This window comes from Arctopsyche grandis, chromosome 10 (genome assembly GCF_051622035.1).
Source record: "Arctopsyche grandis isolate Sample6627 chromosome 10, ASM5162203v2, whole genome shotgun sequence".
NCBI lineage: Eukaryota > Metazoa > Arthropoda > Insecta > Trichoptera > Hydropsychidae > Arctopsyche > Arctopsyche grandis.
The window spans coordinates 3,982,662-4,005,225 of NC_135364.1; the positions used below are offsets into that span (position 1 = coordinate 3,982,662).

The 22,564-nt window shown below is 30.9% G+C and overlaps 1 protein-coding gene across 1 annotated transcript in view; it reads right to left on the reverse strand.

The window, feature by feature from the left end:
- LOC143917652 (A-type potassium channel modulatory protein KCNIP1) overlaps nt 1-15,354 on the reverse strand; it is a 42,236-nt gene extending 26,882 nt beyond the window's left edge. Inside the window, exon 1 of the mRNA XM_077439235.1 lies at nt 15,309-15,354. Coding sequence (XP_077295361.1) covers nt 15,309-15,354 — 46 coding nt within the window. The remainder of the gene's footprint in view (nt 1-15,308) is intronic.
- Nucleotides 15,355-22,564: the final 7,210 nt, after the last annotated feature.

Below are 22,564 nucleotides of genomic sequence, written 5' to 3' on the forward strand. Positions count from 1 at the left end.
AATTTTGATGGAGGAACCGTTTCAACAATGAAATCAGATCAATTGGAAAACTCTGATAGGAAACGATCGACTTGGAGTCACAAATAGCCAAGTCTGACCAGCAGCATTATATATTAGCACGGGATCGAACTCGGTTATCTCTTGGTGCTCAATATAAACGCAACCACCGAGTCATACTGTTGGCTAATAAAAATATTCGCATTAACTATAATAATTTTGTACCTGATGAAATATCATCGCATGGCATATTAAGTTATTAAATAAAAAAAAATGAAAGGAAATGTGTTAGCCCTGTGTTTGATCCGCACGCGGTCGAATTTTTTTCGAATATCTTTTAAATATATTTAATTTAATATATATATATATATATATATATATATATATATATATATATATATATATATATATATATATATATATATATATTTAATTGTTTAATATGAAAAAAAAAATGGTAAAAACTACCTACATACATATAAACAATAGAAAAATTAATTAATTTAATACATTTTCAATAGATGGCGCTAAATGCTCAGAGGATTGTGGAATTGCTTAGAGGAAACATTGGTAGCGAACAGTATATACATATATGTAGAAGTTTTTTTCTTTCGTTATTTTATTCGTACATTTTGTTGGCAGTGTGTTAGCTGTGACGTATATACATATGTATGTCGAATCAAAACGACTATTATAGTACGGCGAGCATTATAACACGCAGGCAGAATAGCTATATTATATATTATATAATACATATGATGTAAACTCATCTCGAAATTATATACATATATTAAGAAAAATATTGTAACTAGCGTAGAACTTCGGTTTAACCTCAGTTTTCAGATTAATTTCAAATTACACGATCTACACATCTGTTACTATAATATAACTTCGGGGCAGACACATAAAGTCTCATTCAGTATATTGGGTAACACGGTAACTTTTTAATACGACCTCAAAAAACTTTTAATAGGCTCTAATAACTTTCGATAGGGCTCGACGCGGCTTACGTAAAAATTTTCGATTTCTTTTTTTATTTATTTTCGCCGTCATTTGCAGCGATGCTGTATTTTATACGCCTTACTCCTGAAGGCGACGCTGAAGAAAGAGCAGGGATGAAGGCATCGTAAAATATTAATACGAGGGATATATGCGTAAAAATAAGACCGAGCAGAAATATCATTGGCGGGGGAAAAAGTTTTTAAAATTGCTCGGCCGAGTACTCATTTCGTCGAGGGTTTAGTACGTATTGTATATTAATAAACGCCGGCGAGATACGACGGTGATCAATTTTGAAATTGTGCGGAAAAACGAAAACGTGGATGTGGCGATGTTAAATTTAGCGAATATGATGGATAATGTGGAATGTGCATCCTGGAAATGCAACATTAATCTTCGCAACGTTCGTTCGTTCACTGGCTCGTTTTAACTCCCCTTCATTATGGTGTAATGTTGTTCTGTAAGTATAGAATGTAAAATTGTGTACTTTGTGTAATGTGAATGTTGAAAGAATTAAACGGAATGAAATTCGAAAACTTTTCTAAGGGTAAATTACAACTTTGAAATATATTATATAAAAACAGCGCGTCGATGTCTCCAGTGAAGAAAAGTTGTAACAAGATTTTACTTTAGAAAATTTACTTTGTTCCTTCACATTAGTTGTTCACTGGTAACATTATACCTTTTCTTCAAAGTAGGTGTAAAAAATCTTAACTTTTTATCAGAAAACTTGAACGAGTTACTTACATACTAATAATATAAATGCGTTTAGAAAATTAATGAATTTAATTTCGTATCTAAATTTCTTACAATGTTTAATATAATAAATGCTAAAACCAGCAACATAGCTCAGTGGTCAGCGTGTAATACTTTCTACCGAGTGGTCATGAGTTTATTCTCTGGCCTGACCTTTGGTTATGTGACTCCGGGTCAATCGTTTCTTATCAGAGTTTGCCAATTTATTTGATTTCGTTGAAACGGTTCCAATAAATTGGTAACCTTTCCTATTCCTCGCAAAAAATCGAGCTAATAGCACTTTGAATTTACTGATATATAATAATGTTTGTCAAATTTGTTCATATATGTCTCTACGATGCTGCGTTAAATTGTTTATCGATGTTTTTATTTGGTCAGAAGGGCACATTGAGATTTCTGTTAGGCATTTCTGGTATATGAATATATTATTTATTTTATTATTTTTTTTATAACATAGATATAAATATACCAGGAAGACCCCAATGCGCCTTCCTGGACAATTAATTACAAACAATGCAGCATTTTATTTTTACATAAATGACTGTATTTCCAGAAGCTGAAGAACATGAAATAACAATTAATTAATTAATTAATTACAGAATTAATCCATTGAGACATCTATGGATTTAGATTTTGTAAATATTTTTTACAAAATGTACATACAATAAATACAGAAGATTTATGACAACAGGAAAGATGATTTTTAGCCTATTTTGAGGAACCGTTTAAACAATGATCAGATAAAATTGGCAAACTCTGATAAGAAACGATCGATTTGGAGTCACAAATACTCCCAAATCTAACCAGTAGTATAGCGGATCGAACCCACTGATCACTTGGTGCTAAACATACACGCTACCATTGAGCTTTACTGCTGGCTATAAATATAAAATAAAATAAAAGCTGTTTTGTATTACCATTTTCAGAAAATTTGAAAACTTTAATATCTTATCATTGGTTCACTTACGCTGTTAAATGGATAACATTGATTTCGAACGATTCAATGTATTAATTTAGTATTTAATTTTTTTAAATTCTCATCATGGTGTTCGCTGAAAGCTCTTTAAGTGTAAAATCAATCAAAAATATTTACAATATTGATCAAAAGTGAAAATTTCCATACATTTTCAAAAAGTACAACACGCCCATATAACATATTGATACATTGTGTACGTGGATATTTTTTATGCACTGAAAATACGACATGCGGAAAATGCTCATAAAACGTACGACAAGAAGATGAAACAATAGAAAAACTCACATACGGTGTAGCATTATTTTATGGCGACCGTATCCGTGACTTCTTTTCGCGAATTTTCCTCCACATGCAATATTTATGAATAGACGCGAATGCTGCACGTTCGAAATTGATTCTAATACACGTACACCCACAACTGAATGCATACATCGACTTCTTAAAAATATGTACTCATGCATTTCATTATGTGAATACGTCAATGGGTACTTATTTATTACGTCTATATTGTAAACTGTGAAAATACGTCATTGTAGATAGAATTATTCGTGTGTGCGCGAAGCACATAACTTTCCAGTTTACGACTTTGCCGCCCCCGGGCTACCGGTACATTGCGGGCGGCCCTGGAAAAATTCACATACACTGACGATAGATGTGTACCATGCCAACACTTGTTTTATATCTGTAGATTTACATTGACAAATTTAAATCAGTATATTTGTTCACTATGTGTTGCATAAATGCGTATTTTGCGCGTTATATATAAAAGTGCGGCAGATATATGGGAGACTTATTTTATTTATTTTTATATATAAAACTATATAAAATGTTAATCACTTATATTAATCTTATTATAATATAAATATCGTTACATTAAACGATTTTTTTTGGTTATATAAATTTAATGTACATAATATTAAAAAATAATATGTAAATCTACATATGTATATTGAAGTTCATTTTTTTGCATATAAATTCAATTCGCATAAATTCGCACAATTCGAAAAATTGATGATAAATTTGGCAAATTTATTAACCTTTGAAGGACGGAGCGTCGAGATCGAGCAAGTGTCCCGAACCGAGGTCGAGTAAGACCCCAGTATTTTTTAATCAAAATACAGCTTTTCTCAATAAAAATGGGTTCAATATATTTCTTATTAATCATTTTATACATCAACATAAAAAGTTTTAGTCCTATAGCATGTTTTTGACTATTTTTGTATTAAAAAATAACGACAAGCATCAACACGCAAACGCACATAAGTAAGGCCAACAGGCGACTGCATGACTCAATAGCCACGCGCCAAAAGCGACGAAAACAATAGCTTACGAAAATATAGCTGTCTCTTTCTCTCGCATTGATTCATCGATCAACAAGAATATGCAAGTGAACAGTCAAAAATATGACTTATCGCTACCGCATTCAAATCATACTTTGGAACGTAGAAATGTATAAATGTATTTTTTTACGATGTACCCCTTTTCTAAATCATACAAAATCTATTAAAATAAATTTCTTGTAGTTCATTCTAGTAATACAAGACATATAGGGTGAATAGCTTTGAAAACCACATAGTTATTACGAAAAACATAAAAATTGGGAGGGAGGGTTAAACTAAACTAAACTAAACTCATCCTTTTGTATTACGTAATAAAATGCTAATATTACTGTTTACATTAAATCAGTGTCCAATTCTATTTCATTTTGCTTATCTCTACATAGATATTTATTCGAATATTCTGCTAAAATAATATGAAATAACTAAGCTATCAATCATACTATGTATTTTATTTTGAAATATACCTTCTCGTTTCCATGCGTTCAGGTTAAATTAAGAATAATATTTGTTCTATCCTCAATTTATCTCAATTTATATCAGCAACAGAATATTAAACATGGTTATTCAAATAGCACACTACATTACATACGCTTTGTGCATTTTTAAAGGTAAACTTTATATGTAAAATAACATTTGTAAAAGCTTATAAATAAAAGATATGCATGTACAGTCGAGGGCATTTAAATTGTGCAACGTAGATAATTGCACGGCGATTCAAACAATGCACTCTGAATCCACATGAATAGTCAACGTAATCGTTCGTGCTCTTATAAGTCCATTATTGAGAAACTCTCACAGGGGGTATCTCACATCCCATAAGACCAGTTAAGTTTCACAGCATGGTGTTAAGTGCTTGCTGCGCTCGAGACATTTTTCAATTACGTTGCATTCGAGCGAATCTTCAAGAAACGATGCAATCTCGTATGCAACCGTGTATTTTTTTTTAGTATTAATTTTATCGTGTTCTGCTCATATGTACAATGTTCGTATGCAGGAGCGGAGACAGGATTGAATTCTTTGTATCGAAATAAGGATTTGGTGCATCCGGTTTGGCGTTGCATTGCAAGGAGCTTTTGTGCATTTCCGGTTGTTACTGCACGGCTTTGCCTTGTTTGGATAGATACTTTGTATGTCTGTGGGGGTTTGTGTCATTTTTATACGTTGATCGATTTGCAGTTTTATTGCGGATGTGTAATATACGTATCTCGGTATGTGAGTCGTGTATTTCCAGCTTTATAGTCGATCAAGTTTAACTGCGACGTATACAAATTGCGCGTTTGGTTTTGTTTTGTAATGTTCGAGTTTAATTTGACGATTAAATTATGTTAAAATATTTTCTGTCCGTCGGGAAAATTTTGTTTTAATTTGATTGCTTTCTGCTTTAGTAGAAAAGTTCACCGGTGGAAGTTTTTTAATCTTAGAATGTGGCTGGAAGAAATTATGAAATTTCTACGGCTTGTTTATTTACGATTAGTTTTACAAATATTTTACCGTTTGACATATATTTTTTTAATTTATACCAGAAATGTGCATTTTGTAAATGACTAGGGGCTAGGGGCTGTTTGTGGGCTAGTAAAAGTATATAGTTAACGATCATCATTTTAATTTGGACCAGGGACGTCATTTCAGCTTTTTTCAGTCATTCATATTTTATTTTTTTAATACAAGGAAGACTTAACAGGTAACCCCAATGCGACTTCCTAGCCAGAAACATTGTACATTTGATACGAGTATTATTAGTATTGTACAAAGTACATAAATACACATCAATTCATATCCGCAGAGACATCTTTGGTCAAATTTGTAAATTTGCAGCATTTTATACAATTCATCAAAATTCGAGATTGTTGAAAACTCGGTATTTGCGAGAAAATGGGTAAGGTTGCCATTTTGTTGGAACCGTTTCATAAATTGGAAAACTTTAATAGGAAACGATCGACCTGGAGTCGCAAATCCAAGGTCAAGCCAGCAGAAACCACTGGGATTTGAATCTGTGACCACTCTGTTCATAGCATTATATGCTAATCACTATTCATTCTGCTGGTTATTAAAATTATTTTATTTAAAATTTATGATTCTTTTCTTAGTACTAATTATGTAAGATAAGAGAATCGTTTTGTCCACAACAAAGAATATCTTCATAAATTCGCATCATTATTAAATAATTCAATGAAATTCGGTAAAAACATATCATTTAACATTCACAGAGACATTTACATATGGTCAAATTTGTAAATTTGCAGCATTTTATACAATTCAGCGAAATTCTAGATTGCTGAATACTCGAGATTTGCAAGAAAATAGGTAAGGTTGCTAATTTGTTGGAACCGTTTCAATGAAAATCAAATAAATTGGCAAACTCTGATAGCAAACGATCGACTTGAAGTCACAAATACAAGGTCTGGCCAACAGAAACCCGTGACCACTTTGTTCAAAGCATTATATACTTACCACTAGTCTATTTTGCTAGCCATATGTATATATATACATATAAAAAATGAATATGAGTGTTCCAATTTCAGAATTTCCAGCTATAAATATATTTATTACGATTTTTATACATCATTATACATAGTGGATCAAGTAAAATTCCGAATTGGAACAGAATTTGATTGATTTTGACATTTTGGAACATTCAAATTAAGCAACAAAAATAACAATTGAAAACCTTCGAAATGGATAAATCTTACAACTGTATAAGGAATTAATCTTAGTATGTTTAATTAATTAATCATTTTAAATTCAAATCGTATGAAATAAAATATTAAATATTGATTCTTATAGGACATTTTTTAAATCTATTTTTTGATTTTACCGGAATACATTTATACTGATTGGAAACAAGATGGGGCTTATTATTCAATTGATAATCTTCGTGAAGGGCATCTTATAAGAATATTAATAAAGCATTAAATTATTCTAGTCGGATATTACAAATGAGACTGGATGATTGATAAAACAAATTGGAATTGGAAATACTAATATTAAGAATTGATGGGAGATGAGAAAGATATTATATGAAAATAATTTGGTATTATTTAACCATTAATTAGCCTTCTTGAAATTATTTTAAAAGTTTTTTTCTATTTGTTGATATTTCAGAAATACTTTTTAAATCAACAGATGCGAATAGGATGAAATAACGAAGGCGGGAAGATACCTATTTATATATTATTTTTTTCAGTCTAAAGTCTCATTAGTTATTTATATGTAAGTATTTTACTTTGAAGATTAATTCATTTCAAAAGCTATACAATGTCATTTAAAATAGTTTAACAAGTATTGAAATGGAACTTAGCACTCGTATTAAAGTGTAACGATTTTCATTCAGTGCTGAAAACTTGTTCGGAAAAGTGACTTCAATATAATTACACGATCGGATTGATGTTAAATCGAGCAAAAGCATGAAAGTTTTTCCTTCGACAAACTCGATCCTGCATTTTAAGATTGCCATTTAATATTGTAGCTATATCTGGCTGTTTATTAAAGCGAAAGTAGAGCTTTTCGTTAGTCATTAGCACGCTTCGTTTTATCTGCGTCTTAGCACTCACACATTCCCTCGGATATAACGTCAGACTAAGGTTGGATGCTGTTGGAAACACTTGCTGATACCAACTACTAAGTATTATATAATACAGTGTATAATCTTTGCGAATATCTAATCCTGTATTATAGCAGTTTCCAAGACAACGCTTTTACTCAGTGCAATTCATGCACTCTGTGCTATATAGGTTTGAATTTTATATATTTATGAGTTTGAAAATACGAATATAAAGTAGGGAACGATCAGTGAGATTAATGCAAGATATGTACATATGTATGTATGTAGTTGCATAATAGTTGCATGCCGTAGCCGTCTGCGCGACCTGTGCTTGTTTCCCATCAAGCTTGTATTACCATGGATGCTGAAGTTCTCTACAAATCTTTTGCGCATGCGCACAAGTGAGCTGTCACTCTGCGTATGCGCATGATTGAGACGACTCTGGAAGCAAAATCTCTGTTTTCGTATGTGTGGACTTGATTCGTTTTTTATGTATGAACTTTCACTTGATTCGTTGATTGATATTTTGTACGCTACGTCCTAAGTTATTTACTTTTATTATTTTATTGTAATTTATTACGTCATAAATTATTATTTATTATGGCCCTAAATATAAATAGCCAAAGTAACAATGCAAGTGGATTTATCACCGTTGTTAATAATAATTGCAATTGTTTAATTAAAAATGTACTAAAAAGGACATTTGCTTCTCTATGATATAATGAAAAAGAGATTATTGTTAACAGCTCAAAACCCACACCAATATTGAATATTCATTCAAAAACGAAAACATATCAAAGGCATTTTAATAAATATAAATATGACAATTTTTGAAAGAATGAAATAATATTAAAAAAAAATAAACTGATCGTGTTTTGGACAGCATCCTCTGGTTGAAAAGTCACCGCACGCCACTGATATTTACATATGCATATGTATATAAGAATTTTTTTCACCGATTTGCGAATATGTGCTTTTTTCTCTGGAAAAATAAACTAACGTTGTACCAGTTTATTTTGCTTTGTACAAAACGTGTATGTATATTTCAGTTGCCTTGCATGGAAAATAAACGTTATTTAGAAATGGATAAACTGTAGGTTTTTATGTTGTTTTGTATATAATACTTCCAAGGTTATGGTTAGAATGTGTTTTTTTGAGAAAAAGTGTAGTCTTGTTTGTTTTATCCATTTGAAAATAAACTAGATAACCAAATGTACGATAACTATTGTTATTATTCATACTCAGAATAAAAGTTCCACAAATTTTCGTACAACAAAGAAGTCTCCAATAAAACCTCGTAAATAAATTGAAAAAGTATAAAATTCATACTTACATATTATTAGAAGTATTAAATTAGTACAATATTTTAATTTAATGGTTTTTTAGTGCCTTCATTATATATTATACATACTTTAAGTTTGAAAAATATATTGTATTATACCTATATATGTATGTACATATATATTGGCATTATAAATTCGCACTAGTTTAAATTGACCAGCTTTGCCCAAGAATGTTTTAATTTGGGGAAAGCTCACGCGCTGCGTTTTTTAATGAACACGTACATATATTTTTAGATTTAATCTATACAAATTACATAAATTTAAATATTATATAACATTTCCAGAATCGTACATATGTAAGCAGTACTTCTGCAAAGTTGATGTAGAAACTCATAAAAATGATATTTTGGCACGTAAATAATTACATAGAAAAATGTCATTATTTGTATTACGAAGAAAGTAAATAAACCTTTTTAAGATTTTTAATGCATATTTTATATCCTAAAAATAAAATTAGTATGTATGTATGTTCTTTCCATAACTATGTAGACTTACATAATTATATATGTACATATGTAGTTAAAAAAAAGTTAGTAAATCAGATATGTAATAAAAGTATGGATTTAATTTATATGTATATTAGTTGAATGAGAAGCCTAATTATAATAAATATATTAAAGTATAAACATTGTAAACTAAGTTTTTATTATAATATATGCATATGTACAATGTAACAGCATATATACAATGTACATATGTACATACAATGCACATATAATAGGGTAAATGTTGATTTTGCGAGGAGCCATTTCACGACTCATGTCGTACTTTAGTATTTATAGTTAGATAAAAGTGATAAATTCAAAGTAAACATAATTCGCATGTAAACGAAACATTTTCCCAGTAGTGCGGAGTGTGTCACCTTCAACAAATAACAAACGTTTTATTTATTCCAAAGTGCGGAAACGTAAAAGTTTGCGACGAAAAGTCGTGTTCGCGCGCGACTTTCATGTCGCCAGCTTGTGCGGGTGTATAAAAGATTTTTCAGCTGAATATGTTTATTCATGATACGATTCTACGACTCTGAAGGGGTTGAGAGCGTGTCTCAAAGGGGTATTTTTACACCCCGTATGAATTTCACGACCAGATAATGCCACGGCCTAAAGAGAAACGTCAACAGCTTTAGCTGGATTCCATACGGGTAGTTACCGAGACATTAACCCTTTGTACTCTAAGCGATATTTAAGCAGATTATTGTATTATAGTTGAACGGCTTGGATATATGTAGATTTGAAAATTCGTTTTTTTTAAGAAAATGTTTTATACTACAAATTACACTGTTCGACAAATGACGACTTTTAAAATGTTTCAGAGACGGGATATGACTTTTCTTATAGATCTATGCCCAGTGAACACGGATCTGGTAATAAAAAGTGTTGATTGGCTCGATATTCGGAGATATATGTGTTTTTTAAATCGCGCGATTTTTCTATATCTTGGTGTTGTTCGGTCGATTTCTCAAAATTTGTTAATTTTCTGTTCAAAATGAATATTGGAATCTAGAGTCGAGTATTTTATCTTTCATTTGTAGTACTTTTCAGCTTTCAAATCTCTCTAAGTAGTCGTCCAGTTCAAATCAAAAGTCAAAATTACGTATTTTCACTTGTGATTTTTTCCCACTGTTAATACTATATTATATTGAGTATTTTCTATTGAAACATGTTTATTAGGATAGTGTTCTGGCCACACTATTTTTTGATTTCGTTTAAAAGGGTTAATTGGATGTGTGGTGAATTTTAAACCGGTAAAATTGTGACCAAAAACTTCGTATTAGTAGAGCACAAATTTGTGTTGTGTGCGCTGCATCATTGAACGCTGCATCATGTGCATCATTGTATACAACGATATAGTGGTCACAAACTTTTTTCAATGTGTTTTTAAATAATTTTGTAATGAAATAATGAGAAGGATTTGAATTTAATAATATATTTAGAAAAATCGCGCGATTTAAAAAACACATATATCTCCGAATCTCGAGCCAATCAACACTTTTTATTACCAGATTCGTGTTCACTGGGCATAGATCTATAAGAAAAGTCATATCCCGTCTCTGAAACATTTTTCGTGTCGAACAGTGTTATTATCATGTCCAAATAAGGAAAAATTATAAAGACATAAATTAAACGAGAATGGAATACATATGGACAAATGGATAGTGTTTTTACTTTATCTACATATGTGCGTAGAACAATGATGAAGTTTTGTGATCATGCGAAAATTCAATCTCGAGATTTTGACTGATTCGACCTCAGAATTGATCACTGATCACGTCTTCATGATCTAGAAAAAATGTGTGTGTGTATCTGTGTATTTTGGGGATTTATTAAACACCGTTAACCCTATCGAACTGAAACTGAAACTGGAAGTAAACTTTTGTCTTGTGCAAATTTTCATGCAATTGCGCTCGATTTGTATCGAAAATGCTGTCATAGCTATTAGTATTTCAGAATGCTGCTTGTATATGTGAATGTGTCTGTACGGTTCAATATCGAATTTTGTTTTGTGACCTTCTTATATTCCTCAAATACATAAATAAAGTCATGGGTTGGTCACATCTGATTTTTTTGTATGGAAAATGCCACTTTGAAGAAGAATACTTTTGATCATTGTGTTTTACCAATGATAACGCATGGATGTGAAACTTGTCATTGATGGCTGAAATGTAAGTCATTTTATCTACGCACCTTAAGAGGGCTGGACAGCAGCGCCTTGTCCATACAAACGTACTATACTTCTCCCTACCTCAATTATGGCACTAGAGAAATTATTTTTTAATATGCTATGGATATTCACCATTGGGGTGCATCTATCGTTTTATTTTTTTTGATTAATTATTTTTTATAGGAGCTAGAAGCCGCCAAACATCTATAAAATTGCCTCTTTTTTACACCCACGAAAAGAGTCTAGCGTGGTTATTTAACGGTTGATTTAAAAAAAAATCCGCCATAGATGCACAGAAAATATCTTTCTCATACCGATGATGAATTTTTTTTTTAAATTGGTCCAGTTTTGGAGGAGAAAATAGTAGAATACGAAACCTCGATTTTGTCAATTTAATACACGTTTTATCTGGTCGAAGCGCAACTGTCGCATTCACTCAATATATATATTGATATATATTGTCGCATTCACTCAATATATACATACACTCAATATATATATCGAAGAAAGGAACGGTAACAAAATTAAGGTTTCGGGTGTACAGCCCTCTTAAATATGTAGAAAATGAACCTCTATTGAAAATATTCAAAAATATATAGATTTTTTCAACCCTATTAATTTTGCTATTTATAGATGTCGTTATAAATAAATTGATATTAATTTTAGCTTCACTTTAGATGTAGCAACTGTATTTCCACGCCGGGCGTGGGTGATTTCGACCTAGCTCAAGTGCCCACCGGTGGGCGCACGGCAAGTACATACTAAAGAACGAGTGAAATGGAAATGGGCGAGCTATAGGCGAACCGATCTAATATGAGATTTACGCAAAATGTAGATGCTATCGAATTCATCCCCCAATCGACCGGCGATGGCCAATTACATTTCGTTTCAGTTTAGCAATACATTTTGGTCTAGAAATACAACATTTTTCGTGCGTATAGCGGTGGGTAGAATTTGACTTATATTTTTTGTAAGTAATATAATAAAAAATTAATTTAATAAATGAATTCGTGCTTCGTGTTTGGAAATATTTATAAAAATAAAATTTTGATATAAAATATGTAAGTTGTTGATATTATTAATTTATTTACGGAATACGTATATCTAATATATAATTTGGAAAGATACTTTGTAACTATTTATATAAGGTTTGTTGGGAACATTGATATCGTTAAATATTATCTTTTATCGGTTCAAATAAATTTAATAAAAAAACAAATGAATTTTTACTTTTATATTCTTTTGGCATGTTTAAGCTGTTTATATTACAAATACCGAGCGAAGCCGAGTAAAACCACTAGTATTTTATATTAATGGAAATTTATATTTTTTAGACAGTAAAAGTAACTGTAAACGCCATGTTATGGAAAGCAAAACCTATAGTAATACTATTAAATACCTTAGCAATGAATTATATTGTAATAATATTATATAGATCATAAGAAATAATAAAAAAAATAAAGAAAGAGTTTTACGTCTTAACAATCTTAAAATAATTACACGAATGCAACAGCATGCTAGGTTCTCGCAAGTCTCACGCTAATCGACTATGGTATATAGAATTTATTAAAGAACGATTTGTCGTTCTTTAATAAATACTCTAATGATAATTAGTAAAAAGATAAAGACATTGTAAAAAGTAACGAGTGAAATTTGTGAACGAATTAATAGAAAAGTGGGGGGGTTAGGTGCATGAGAATTGCCAAGAACAAAGACTAATGGAAGTGTGTTGGAGAGACCTTCATATAGAAGTGGATGACGAATGGCTGTTAATTATGGTGATGATGAATAAAGCTAAATATGCAGTTTCAGTTTCAGGGCCACTGTTTATATTTTTAATGTTTTTTTACAATTTCTATTAATATGTTCGATAGATAAAGAAATATTTTGAATTTTCAATCACATATAGCCAGCAGTATGGCTTAATGGTAGCGTGTATGTTTAGCACCAAGTGATCAGTGGGTTCGATCCGCTATACTGCTGGTTAGATTTGGGGTATTTGTGACTCCAAATCGATCGTTTCTTATCGGAGTTTTCCAATTTTATCTGATCATTGTTGAAACGGTTCTTCAAAATTGGCAAAAAATCATCTTTCCTGTTGTCACAAATCTTCTGTATTTATTGTATGTACAATTTGTAAAATGTATATACAAAATCTAAATCAATAGATGTTTCAATGGATTAATTCTGTAATTAATTAATTGTTATTTCGTGTTCTTTGGCTTGTAGAAATAGAGTGATTTATTTAATAATAAAATGTTGCATTGTTTGTAATTAATTGTCCAGGAAGGGGCATTTGGGTCTTCCTGTCAAACCTTCCTGGTATATATATATGTAAAAATAAAATAAAATAAAATATAGCTGACTATTTTCTGTATTGATATATCGTTACCTTATTTTACGTTACAAAGGATTCTAACTGTACCTGTTTTAACTGTTAATTAGAACCTTTTCAAAGGAATGTAATACGTTAAACATATAAGAAAACTACTACTGAATTAAAAGTGAAAAGTGTTTATTTAGGTAGACTTAAGAGTGGTAGCCCAAAACGCAGGGGAAATTTAAGGCTACAAAGGGTTAACATATTCATCCCATACATTTGCAACCGGATTTCCATTTGGCACGGTCCTAAATGTCTCACCGGTACGATATAGCGAGTTTTCTCATCATGTATGTTTTTTTTCCCTCACCTCTTTAACTTTTTAAGTCGAGAAAAGCTATTACGATGGCTTCTCGCCGAGTTACATATAAATGTATTATATGTACCAAGTCTGGATAAGGCCTCGTTTATTTTTAGACACGTATGTGCGGAAAATCACGTGCACTCGTTTACAGTGTCGGTAACATTCTATTTTAAACCGAATGTACCTATGTAAGTTACATAGGTGAGGGCTAACTAAGGTGAAAAGAAAAAGCCATAGTGGAAAAGTGGCAAAACTCAATTCTGATAAAAGGTAATTCATTTTTAATGCAATGTTGACCTTTCGATTAAACGCGTGCGTGCTTAACCTTTGCCTTTTTGGATATGTTGTCGAGAAATAGTCATCCAACGGTTTTCAAATTGCTATCATTCGAAGTTATGGTGTATCATTGATTTTGATTATTCAATCATTCAAATTTCATAATACATTTCTAAACATTTATAATGAAGTATTATACTATAATGAATAATTATACAGATCTTTTCAATGAGCATTACTTTTTTGTAAGCACATCTTAACCGTATTAGGGTTTAAGACGTGGTTATTTTTTAAATTAGATGATCCCATTAAAGTTAGAGTAATTTAAATTTAACTCTATGTTTATTGTATCATAAATGTCTTATAAAGGTTATAAAAATTTTTATGATTTATAATATTTTAAATAACTTAAAGATGCGCAAATAAGATTTCTAGATCACTGAAACTCCCAACCAAATGTAAGTTAATGCCATTTAAATGGTAAGAGTATTTAAGTTCATTGCGATCTGGTGAAGTTTAAAGAACAGCACTTCTCAATGTTGAACGGTAATATGTTTACAGCTGACCAATCGAAAATTGCATCCAAACCAGATTGAAGGTCAACCGAATTACAAAGGGCATCAATGGATTTGAATAATTTTAGATCGTCAGCAAACAATAAGAATTCAGTGTGCTTAATTACCTTAAATATATCATTAATAAACGAAATGAAAAGCAAAGGATTTAAATCAGTACCTTGAGAAACATCATAATGAGTGCGGCATTCGTCAATATGAAACATATTGCCTCCGATTCACAAAGTAGGATTTTATAAGGCTCAAAAAATATCAGATAATCGCAGACAGCTAAATTTTATAAGCAGAATATGGTGATTAACAAGGTAAAAGGCTTTCTTCAAATTCGTATAGACAACATCAACTTGTCCTCAAGTTCAAGGGTTTTTTGTAACATTTTTTTGTAATTTGGTAACAAAATTTGACCATGTTGCTGATCAACAATAAAATAATCACAGTGCCTGTAAAGGTATTTGTGGATAGTTATTTCAAAGAGTTAAGCAAGAGATGAAAGAACGGCTAAATTGGAGCACGAGACCTAAATTGGAACATTGAGGAACGCCAGAATGAGTAAGGTATTCGCCAAACACCTTTCCGCAAAACGAAACATATTTCCTCCTATTCTGAAAGTAGGGTTTTAAAAGCCTCAAAAAATATCGGATTACTTCAGACAGCATAATTTCACATGCAAAATTTGGTTATAAACATGGTCAAAGGCCTACTTGAAATCCGTAAAGACAATATCAACCTATCCTGCACATGTTGGTATATTGGTATGAATATTGTTTAAATGTCATGATTTTATTTAAATTTCACATGCAATTAGTTGACTAATGCAACGAACAAATTATGGCTTTAAGAATAATTTAAGACACATTACCCATAAGAAAGGTTCTGATAATAAAATTTGAACTTTATACGCAATGTTAGTCCTATGATTAAAACACACTCGACGTTCTCAACATCATGTTGTAATTAATTGAATACCACAACTACCACTGTTTGTTAAACAGTTAACTCGTTATAAAATCCTTCTTTACATCCCCTTCCATCCCTAAACTCTACATAAGAGACATAGAATTCTGTCGACAAATTAACGTAGTCGTATTAGGCGACTGTGTATTTACATGACAAAATTGCACGGTTTCAAGAACACGAGTGCTGAAAGTAAATATAATGTAACTTGAATATAACTGAGATAATCCCTTAATACAAAATAATAAATTCCGCAAATATAGTACGTGTAATAAATAAATACTACATAAAATGATCGCTCAACTGAATTGATTTATGACGCACACATTTTGATGAATGTTTTTACAAATATTTGATACGCCATCTTCGAGGGTAATAAATGTTCCATCAAATTTGTACGATCTTCTATATTTTATTTTCATTGCATATGATGTGCAAATATGATCGGCAAAAATACATTAAAATTATTGGTTGAAGTGTAATAAAATCGCCCGCATAATTGTACAGCTAAATTATTAACGATATTTACAAGATTCATACCATTTTATTAAAGCATTTCATTTATGAATAGATATTTTATAAGACGAACATATTGTTAAGCAGTACCAGAATATTGCCAAAGTGCCTTTTTTCGACTTGTCGTTCGTTTTACTTTTAAGAAAGAAGCTTATGAAAGCTTCTTTTGCAAGTGAAATACGGCATGAGATATTACATATATGTATTATACTCTTGAACGTCGTTTAATATTATGCATTGTGTGCAGTTTTGTATTGAAGTAAACCGAGTATATATATTTTTAATATAAAAATATTAAATTTTAGATATATGTATAATTATATGAAGTTTAAATGTGACTTTGCATCTTTTATCCAATATTATTAAATTCTGATTTTAGATTTTTTTGGATGTTCATATATAGGTATATAAGGTTTTTTACTGCAGTTGAGCTTTCAATCAATATTTATTTATTTATTTTATAATTAGGCCACAATGACGTTACATAATATAATCTTAAACCTCAGTATGTCCCTGATAAGTCCCTGATAATGAGCAGATAATTCCTATAGATTTAAATTATATATTGAATACAAAAACGCACGAAAGGAAAACAAACAAAAATGTGTAAAGATTGTCAAAAGAAAAAAAAGGACATACATGAGCCGTTATATTTGAAAGACCAGTTTTGAAAAACGAGTTCAAGATAGGATTACATGGGTAAACATGGATGTGTTATAGTAAATTTACAAAACACAAAATCAAGGTGGTATAATATCACGAAGAACAATCTAATATAATACAATGTAAAATACTATTGTAAAGGAATAACTCTTACAATTAAAAGTGGCATGAGCCCACCTACTATTTTTGTATTTAAGTTTTCGATTATTTATTAATCAGGAAATATCCTTTTCACTGGTAAATTTTAGTTGTCAACCCCTTCATATTATTTTCAGGCCATTTTTTGTGTGAAATTAATCGACAAATATGAGCCGTTATAATTGAAAATGGCATACGTCCACTTTTTTCATTTCGGGACATATTTCGCAAAATATTAAATATATGTAATGTTTTTCGTTGAACAATATTTAAAAATACTGGTGGCATGTTATACGTTTATTCTGTTTGTCCGTGATTCTTTGCATATCGAATTATAAGAAGTGATAGCAATTTGTGAATTAAAACAAACAGAGTGTTTTTGGAAATAAAAATTGTACTTCCACTTTTAAATATAAAGGCTCATATTATATCAAAGATCGAGTTTGGTCGACGACTTTCGCACAAAAGTGGTTCCTTTTTTGCTCTTGCTTTGAACACTAGTAGAGCGATCTATTGGTATTTGAAAAACAACTAGCCAACATCAAACACTATTATTAGTATATTGCTATACAAAAAATTTCCATTTAATAGTAATTCTGATGTATTTAAAACATATTTGAGGTAAAGTCATATACATACATATTTAGTATTATAATGATATATGTAAGTGTAATATTTTTTTAGAATAAGCAGTGGATTAATTCGAAATTCATAGTATGTATGTATATAAAAATAAATAAACTGAACTTAATTCGCCTTCTTGATTCGCTCGAGTCGCAAGTGTACGATAATCCCATACAATTATGCACTATGTATTAAATACTGTTGAGCAAGTTTGTGTCAAGTTATTTAAATAACTAGTGTTTAAGTCATTAAAAAACTTACAGGGAATATCATGATAAGCATATTCCATATTTATTTTTGATAATTATAAAAGACAATAGTATATATTCGATATTCTGCAATTCACATTATATATATTACGTCGAATCTTGGAGCTTTATCACTGCGTTTAACTTTGGCTCACTTTCGCGATGGAAAATCCTTATTTTTTTTCGGCGATGGATAAAGCATATAGAATGGTCGTATTTCAAGTCTCGTCTCTAGCAATTCATCCCCTTTGTCGAGGAACGATGGCTCTTCTTGCGCCTGAGGCGTATAGTGTTACGAAGTCTTATGGCAGAAACGCGTTTTAAACTTTCAGAAGCTCAAAGCTCTCTCACCGTGTGTACAAACGGAAGGAATCCTAGGCACAGTAGAGGAGGATTTAATGCAGTCGAGATAGATGCACTAAATGCATTTCCATTATATGTACATAGTTAAGATGCTGTGTGTGTCCCGACTATAAGGCGACTACTCTTTCTCGACGACAATTTCATTATACGTCATATAAGTGCACTCTAAACTTTGTATACGTAAGTCGAAATCGATTACAAAGTATCCGAGAACAAAAGCTCAGATCGAAAACTGTCATATCGTCAACATTTCAGATAAAACTATCGATGTTTTATAGCAAAATATTGTACTAATTGAGTTAGTACCTACTGCAAGGGCTCTCACCAAGTCAATTTCTGATTTGTGATTTGAAATTTGTGACTCAAATGCTCAAGATTAATACATAGAAGATGTCATTTTAGAAAATTGATGTTTTGCTGTTCATTTTAATCAGCTACGGTCAAACTTTTTTCAGATACAGATAGATTTAGCATAGGAAAGGGAGTAAGGCACTATATCTGCTTAACTATTCAATGCGGTACTTGAAGGTGTTTTCAAGAACCTGGAATGGAAAAACGCAGGAGTCAACGGTCGCGTTTTGAGTCATTTTTGGTTCGCAGACGATATAGTTTTAATAGTTCGTGATTCAGTTGACCTACTTAACAGACTAACACAACTGGACAGGGAAGGTAAGAAAGTAGGATTAAAAAATAATGTAGATAAGACCAAACTAATGGTCAATAGCTATTGCAAGCCTGATAGCATTACATTAAAATATAAAATAGTAGAAGTAGTAAATAATTCTTTATATTTAGGTCAAATAATAGACAAGTTCGATAGTAAAGAAGAAGAAATAAAAAGTCGTATGTAATTAGGATGGAGTGCATTTGGACGAATGAATGTTGTTTTTAAATAAAAAATGCCACTCTGGCTGAAGAAAAAAATCTTCAATCAATACGCTTTGACAGTGATGATGTATGGATGTAAAACTTGGACATTGAACGCCAAAATGCTACACAAAGTCCAAAGCAACCAAAGAAGTATGGAACGGTGCATAACGAGGAAATACAGAAAGCGGAATACATGGGTGAAAAGTATGACAAGGGTAGTGGATATAGTGGATAGAGTAAAGAGATTGAATTGGCAATAGCGGGCCACGTAACTATAATAATAGACGAAAGGTGGACAAAAGAAGTGCTAGAATGGTACCCGAGAGAATGTAAGAGGGTAAAAAGAAGACCGCAGGGAAGATGGGTAGACGAAATTAGGAAAATGTTTGGGGTGAGATGGATGAGAGCTGCACAAAACAGAGACGAGTGGAAGCGTGTTGGAGAGGCCTTCATCCAGCAGTGGATGGTGAGTGACTGTAGACGATGATAATAAAAATATTTTGACAAAATTGAAAGATCTTTCTTGAAAGATCCTTTCACTTGATATACATTTTAGATATCAAAGTTTCCTTCGATAAGATAAGCGAGTTTTTTTTTAAATAAAGTTAAAAATGAAATAGCAAATGCTGTATAGGAGGGTCCAACTTAACATAATTGTAAAAATGATATATGTATTTGCGATAATATAATAATTATTATAATAAATTTATGTTTTTAATTCAGTGATATTCATTCTCACCTGTTCGCATTTACATTTTATTTTTAGATAACAGTAATTCTCTCAAGTCGTGGTTTAGTCTTTCGAAACGTTAGCAAATACATGTGTATATGTAGCTGGCATTTAAATATTTACTCTACGCCACAAACAATGACTACAATATATTATTCCATCAGTGTGTGGGCAAACTAGACTCTGATGTTTGAATTGTATGTATGTTTAGTATATATAGATAGCTGTACATTTTATATCGTGTACGTGTGTCTTGATAGGTATTATATACATAACTATGTACATACATATATATTTATATAGTCTTTGTGGACTTGGTCTTGTAAAACAAAAGTAAGGGACGTGTCCTCTTTAGTTAAAAAGTTCTTCAATGGCACGTATTGTACGGGGAAATAATGTCCGATGCTGTGTTTATTTTTGTGCTGAAAAGGATGTTGAAAGCTTCCTTCGATTTCCCAGACCTTTTATTTCTGTCAATTTAAAACATTCCTTATAGAAGATTTCATGTTCGGTGAATTTTAATATCGAAATATTTATACATATGTATTTACGAATGAATGTGCATTGTTTTTCTGTATTTGTACTGAAGAAGTAAAAAATCTAGCTTTGTATGCTTATGGCTTTTGTAATATTTTATATTATTTTTATTTTTACATAGATTTATACCAGGAAGGCTTGACAGGAAGACATCAATGCGCCTTCCTGGACAATTAATTACAAAAAATGCAGCATTTTATTATTACATAAATCACGGTATTTCCAGAGGCTGAAGAACACGAAATAACAATCAATTAAATAGTTAATCCATTGAGACATCTATAGCGGATCGAACCCACTGATCCCTTGGTGCTAAACATACACGCTACCATTGAGTAATACTGCTGGCTATATGTAATAAAATTATTAAATTTGTAATAGAATGATTAAATTTGTAATAAAATGATTAAATTTGTAATAAAATGATTAAATTTGAGTCAAATACATATTTTACATATTGTTAATTGGGTATCAACTATATAATTTACATTAAAAAAATATATTTAATGTTTAGTTTTTATAATAAGTAAACTATCAAATTTTATTTTTGATTCTGGCAGCTCATTTGACGTTTTATTTACCGGGCGGACCCCGATTGGATCGTGCGGGCTATTATAGAGATGTTAATTTGTCGTTAAATGTCATTTTGACATATGTCGTGTAATTTACTTTACAGCCGTACATAAAATATTATCCCTTGTTAATTTATTATGAAAAAATATCTTTGTACATTAAATATTTTCAATTGAACTTTAATTTGAAGTTTGATTATGTTATAGCTTTTGAATAGTTTCAAATTATTATAGATATCAGATTTTGGTAAAAATTAAAGTTCTAAAATAGGATAAATTATTCGCCTAAAATAAGAATTAAAAAGGTTTTTCTTATGGAAATGTTTGTACTAATTAAGAAACCAAATTATTTTTGACAAATTGAGGCAAAATTTAAAAACAATAAAATTTTTCCAATATAATTTTTTTACTTGCTTTATATTTACTATGCGTACATCGTTAAATGTGAATAAAAAAAAGGGTTGGCTATAATGATCTTTTCAGGCCTGTGTCAAAAATACTTGTACAGTTTATTTCCCAGTGACAGTTGATTGATCGAGTTGTGGTGTTTTGTAAGTTCGCAGTTCACACGTTTTTTCTCGCAGATCTCGTATGTATGTATGTATTAAACTTTTCCCGCGAAAAGAAAACCGATTTCCCGACTGCGGGAAATTAGATACGTGCCTTTTCTGGAACTGCGAGACCAGTCGAAAATTAACTTTTATTACACTCATTGAAATTTAACGGCCGAACAGATTTCAAAATGGGTTGTTACAGTAAAAGATTGCCTATATTGAGCCTTTAACATGCCTGGCGGTATATTTTATTATTAAGGAATATTAAAATTTTATTTCAATAAAAACATTACTCACGCTTGGAAAAGCCCAATTACTTTAGAGACGCTCGTTTATATGTAAGTGCACTTTTTTATTAAATGAAAATAATTTTCCACGTTTCGCACACTCTGCACTCGAGACTAGACGGTTTTTCATATTTTGCTATGGCAAAAAACATATTTTTATGAAAAATATGAAAATTTATACATTGAAAAATTACCGAACACTGAATTCAAAATAAGTCTATTTATATACTTATGTATTGGAAAGCTTAATATAGAATATTATATCTAGGAGAAAATGAGATTATTCCTTGAAGGCTGTAGGGGTATTCATATTTGACCGAAAATATTACGTAGTATCGATTTATTAAAATGAAAAACCCC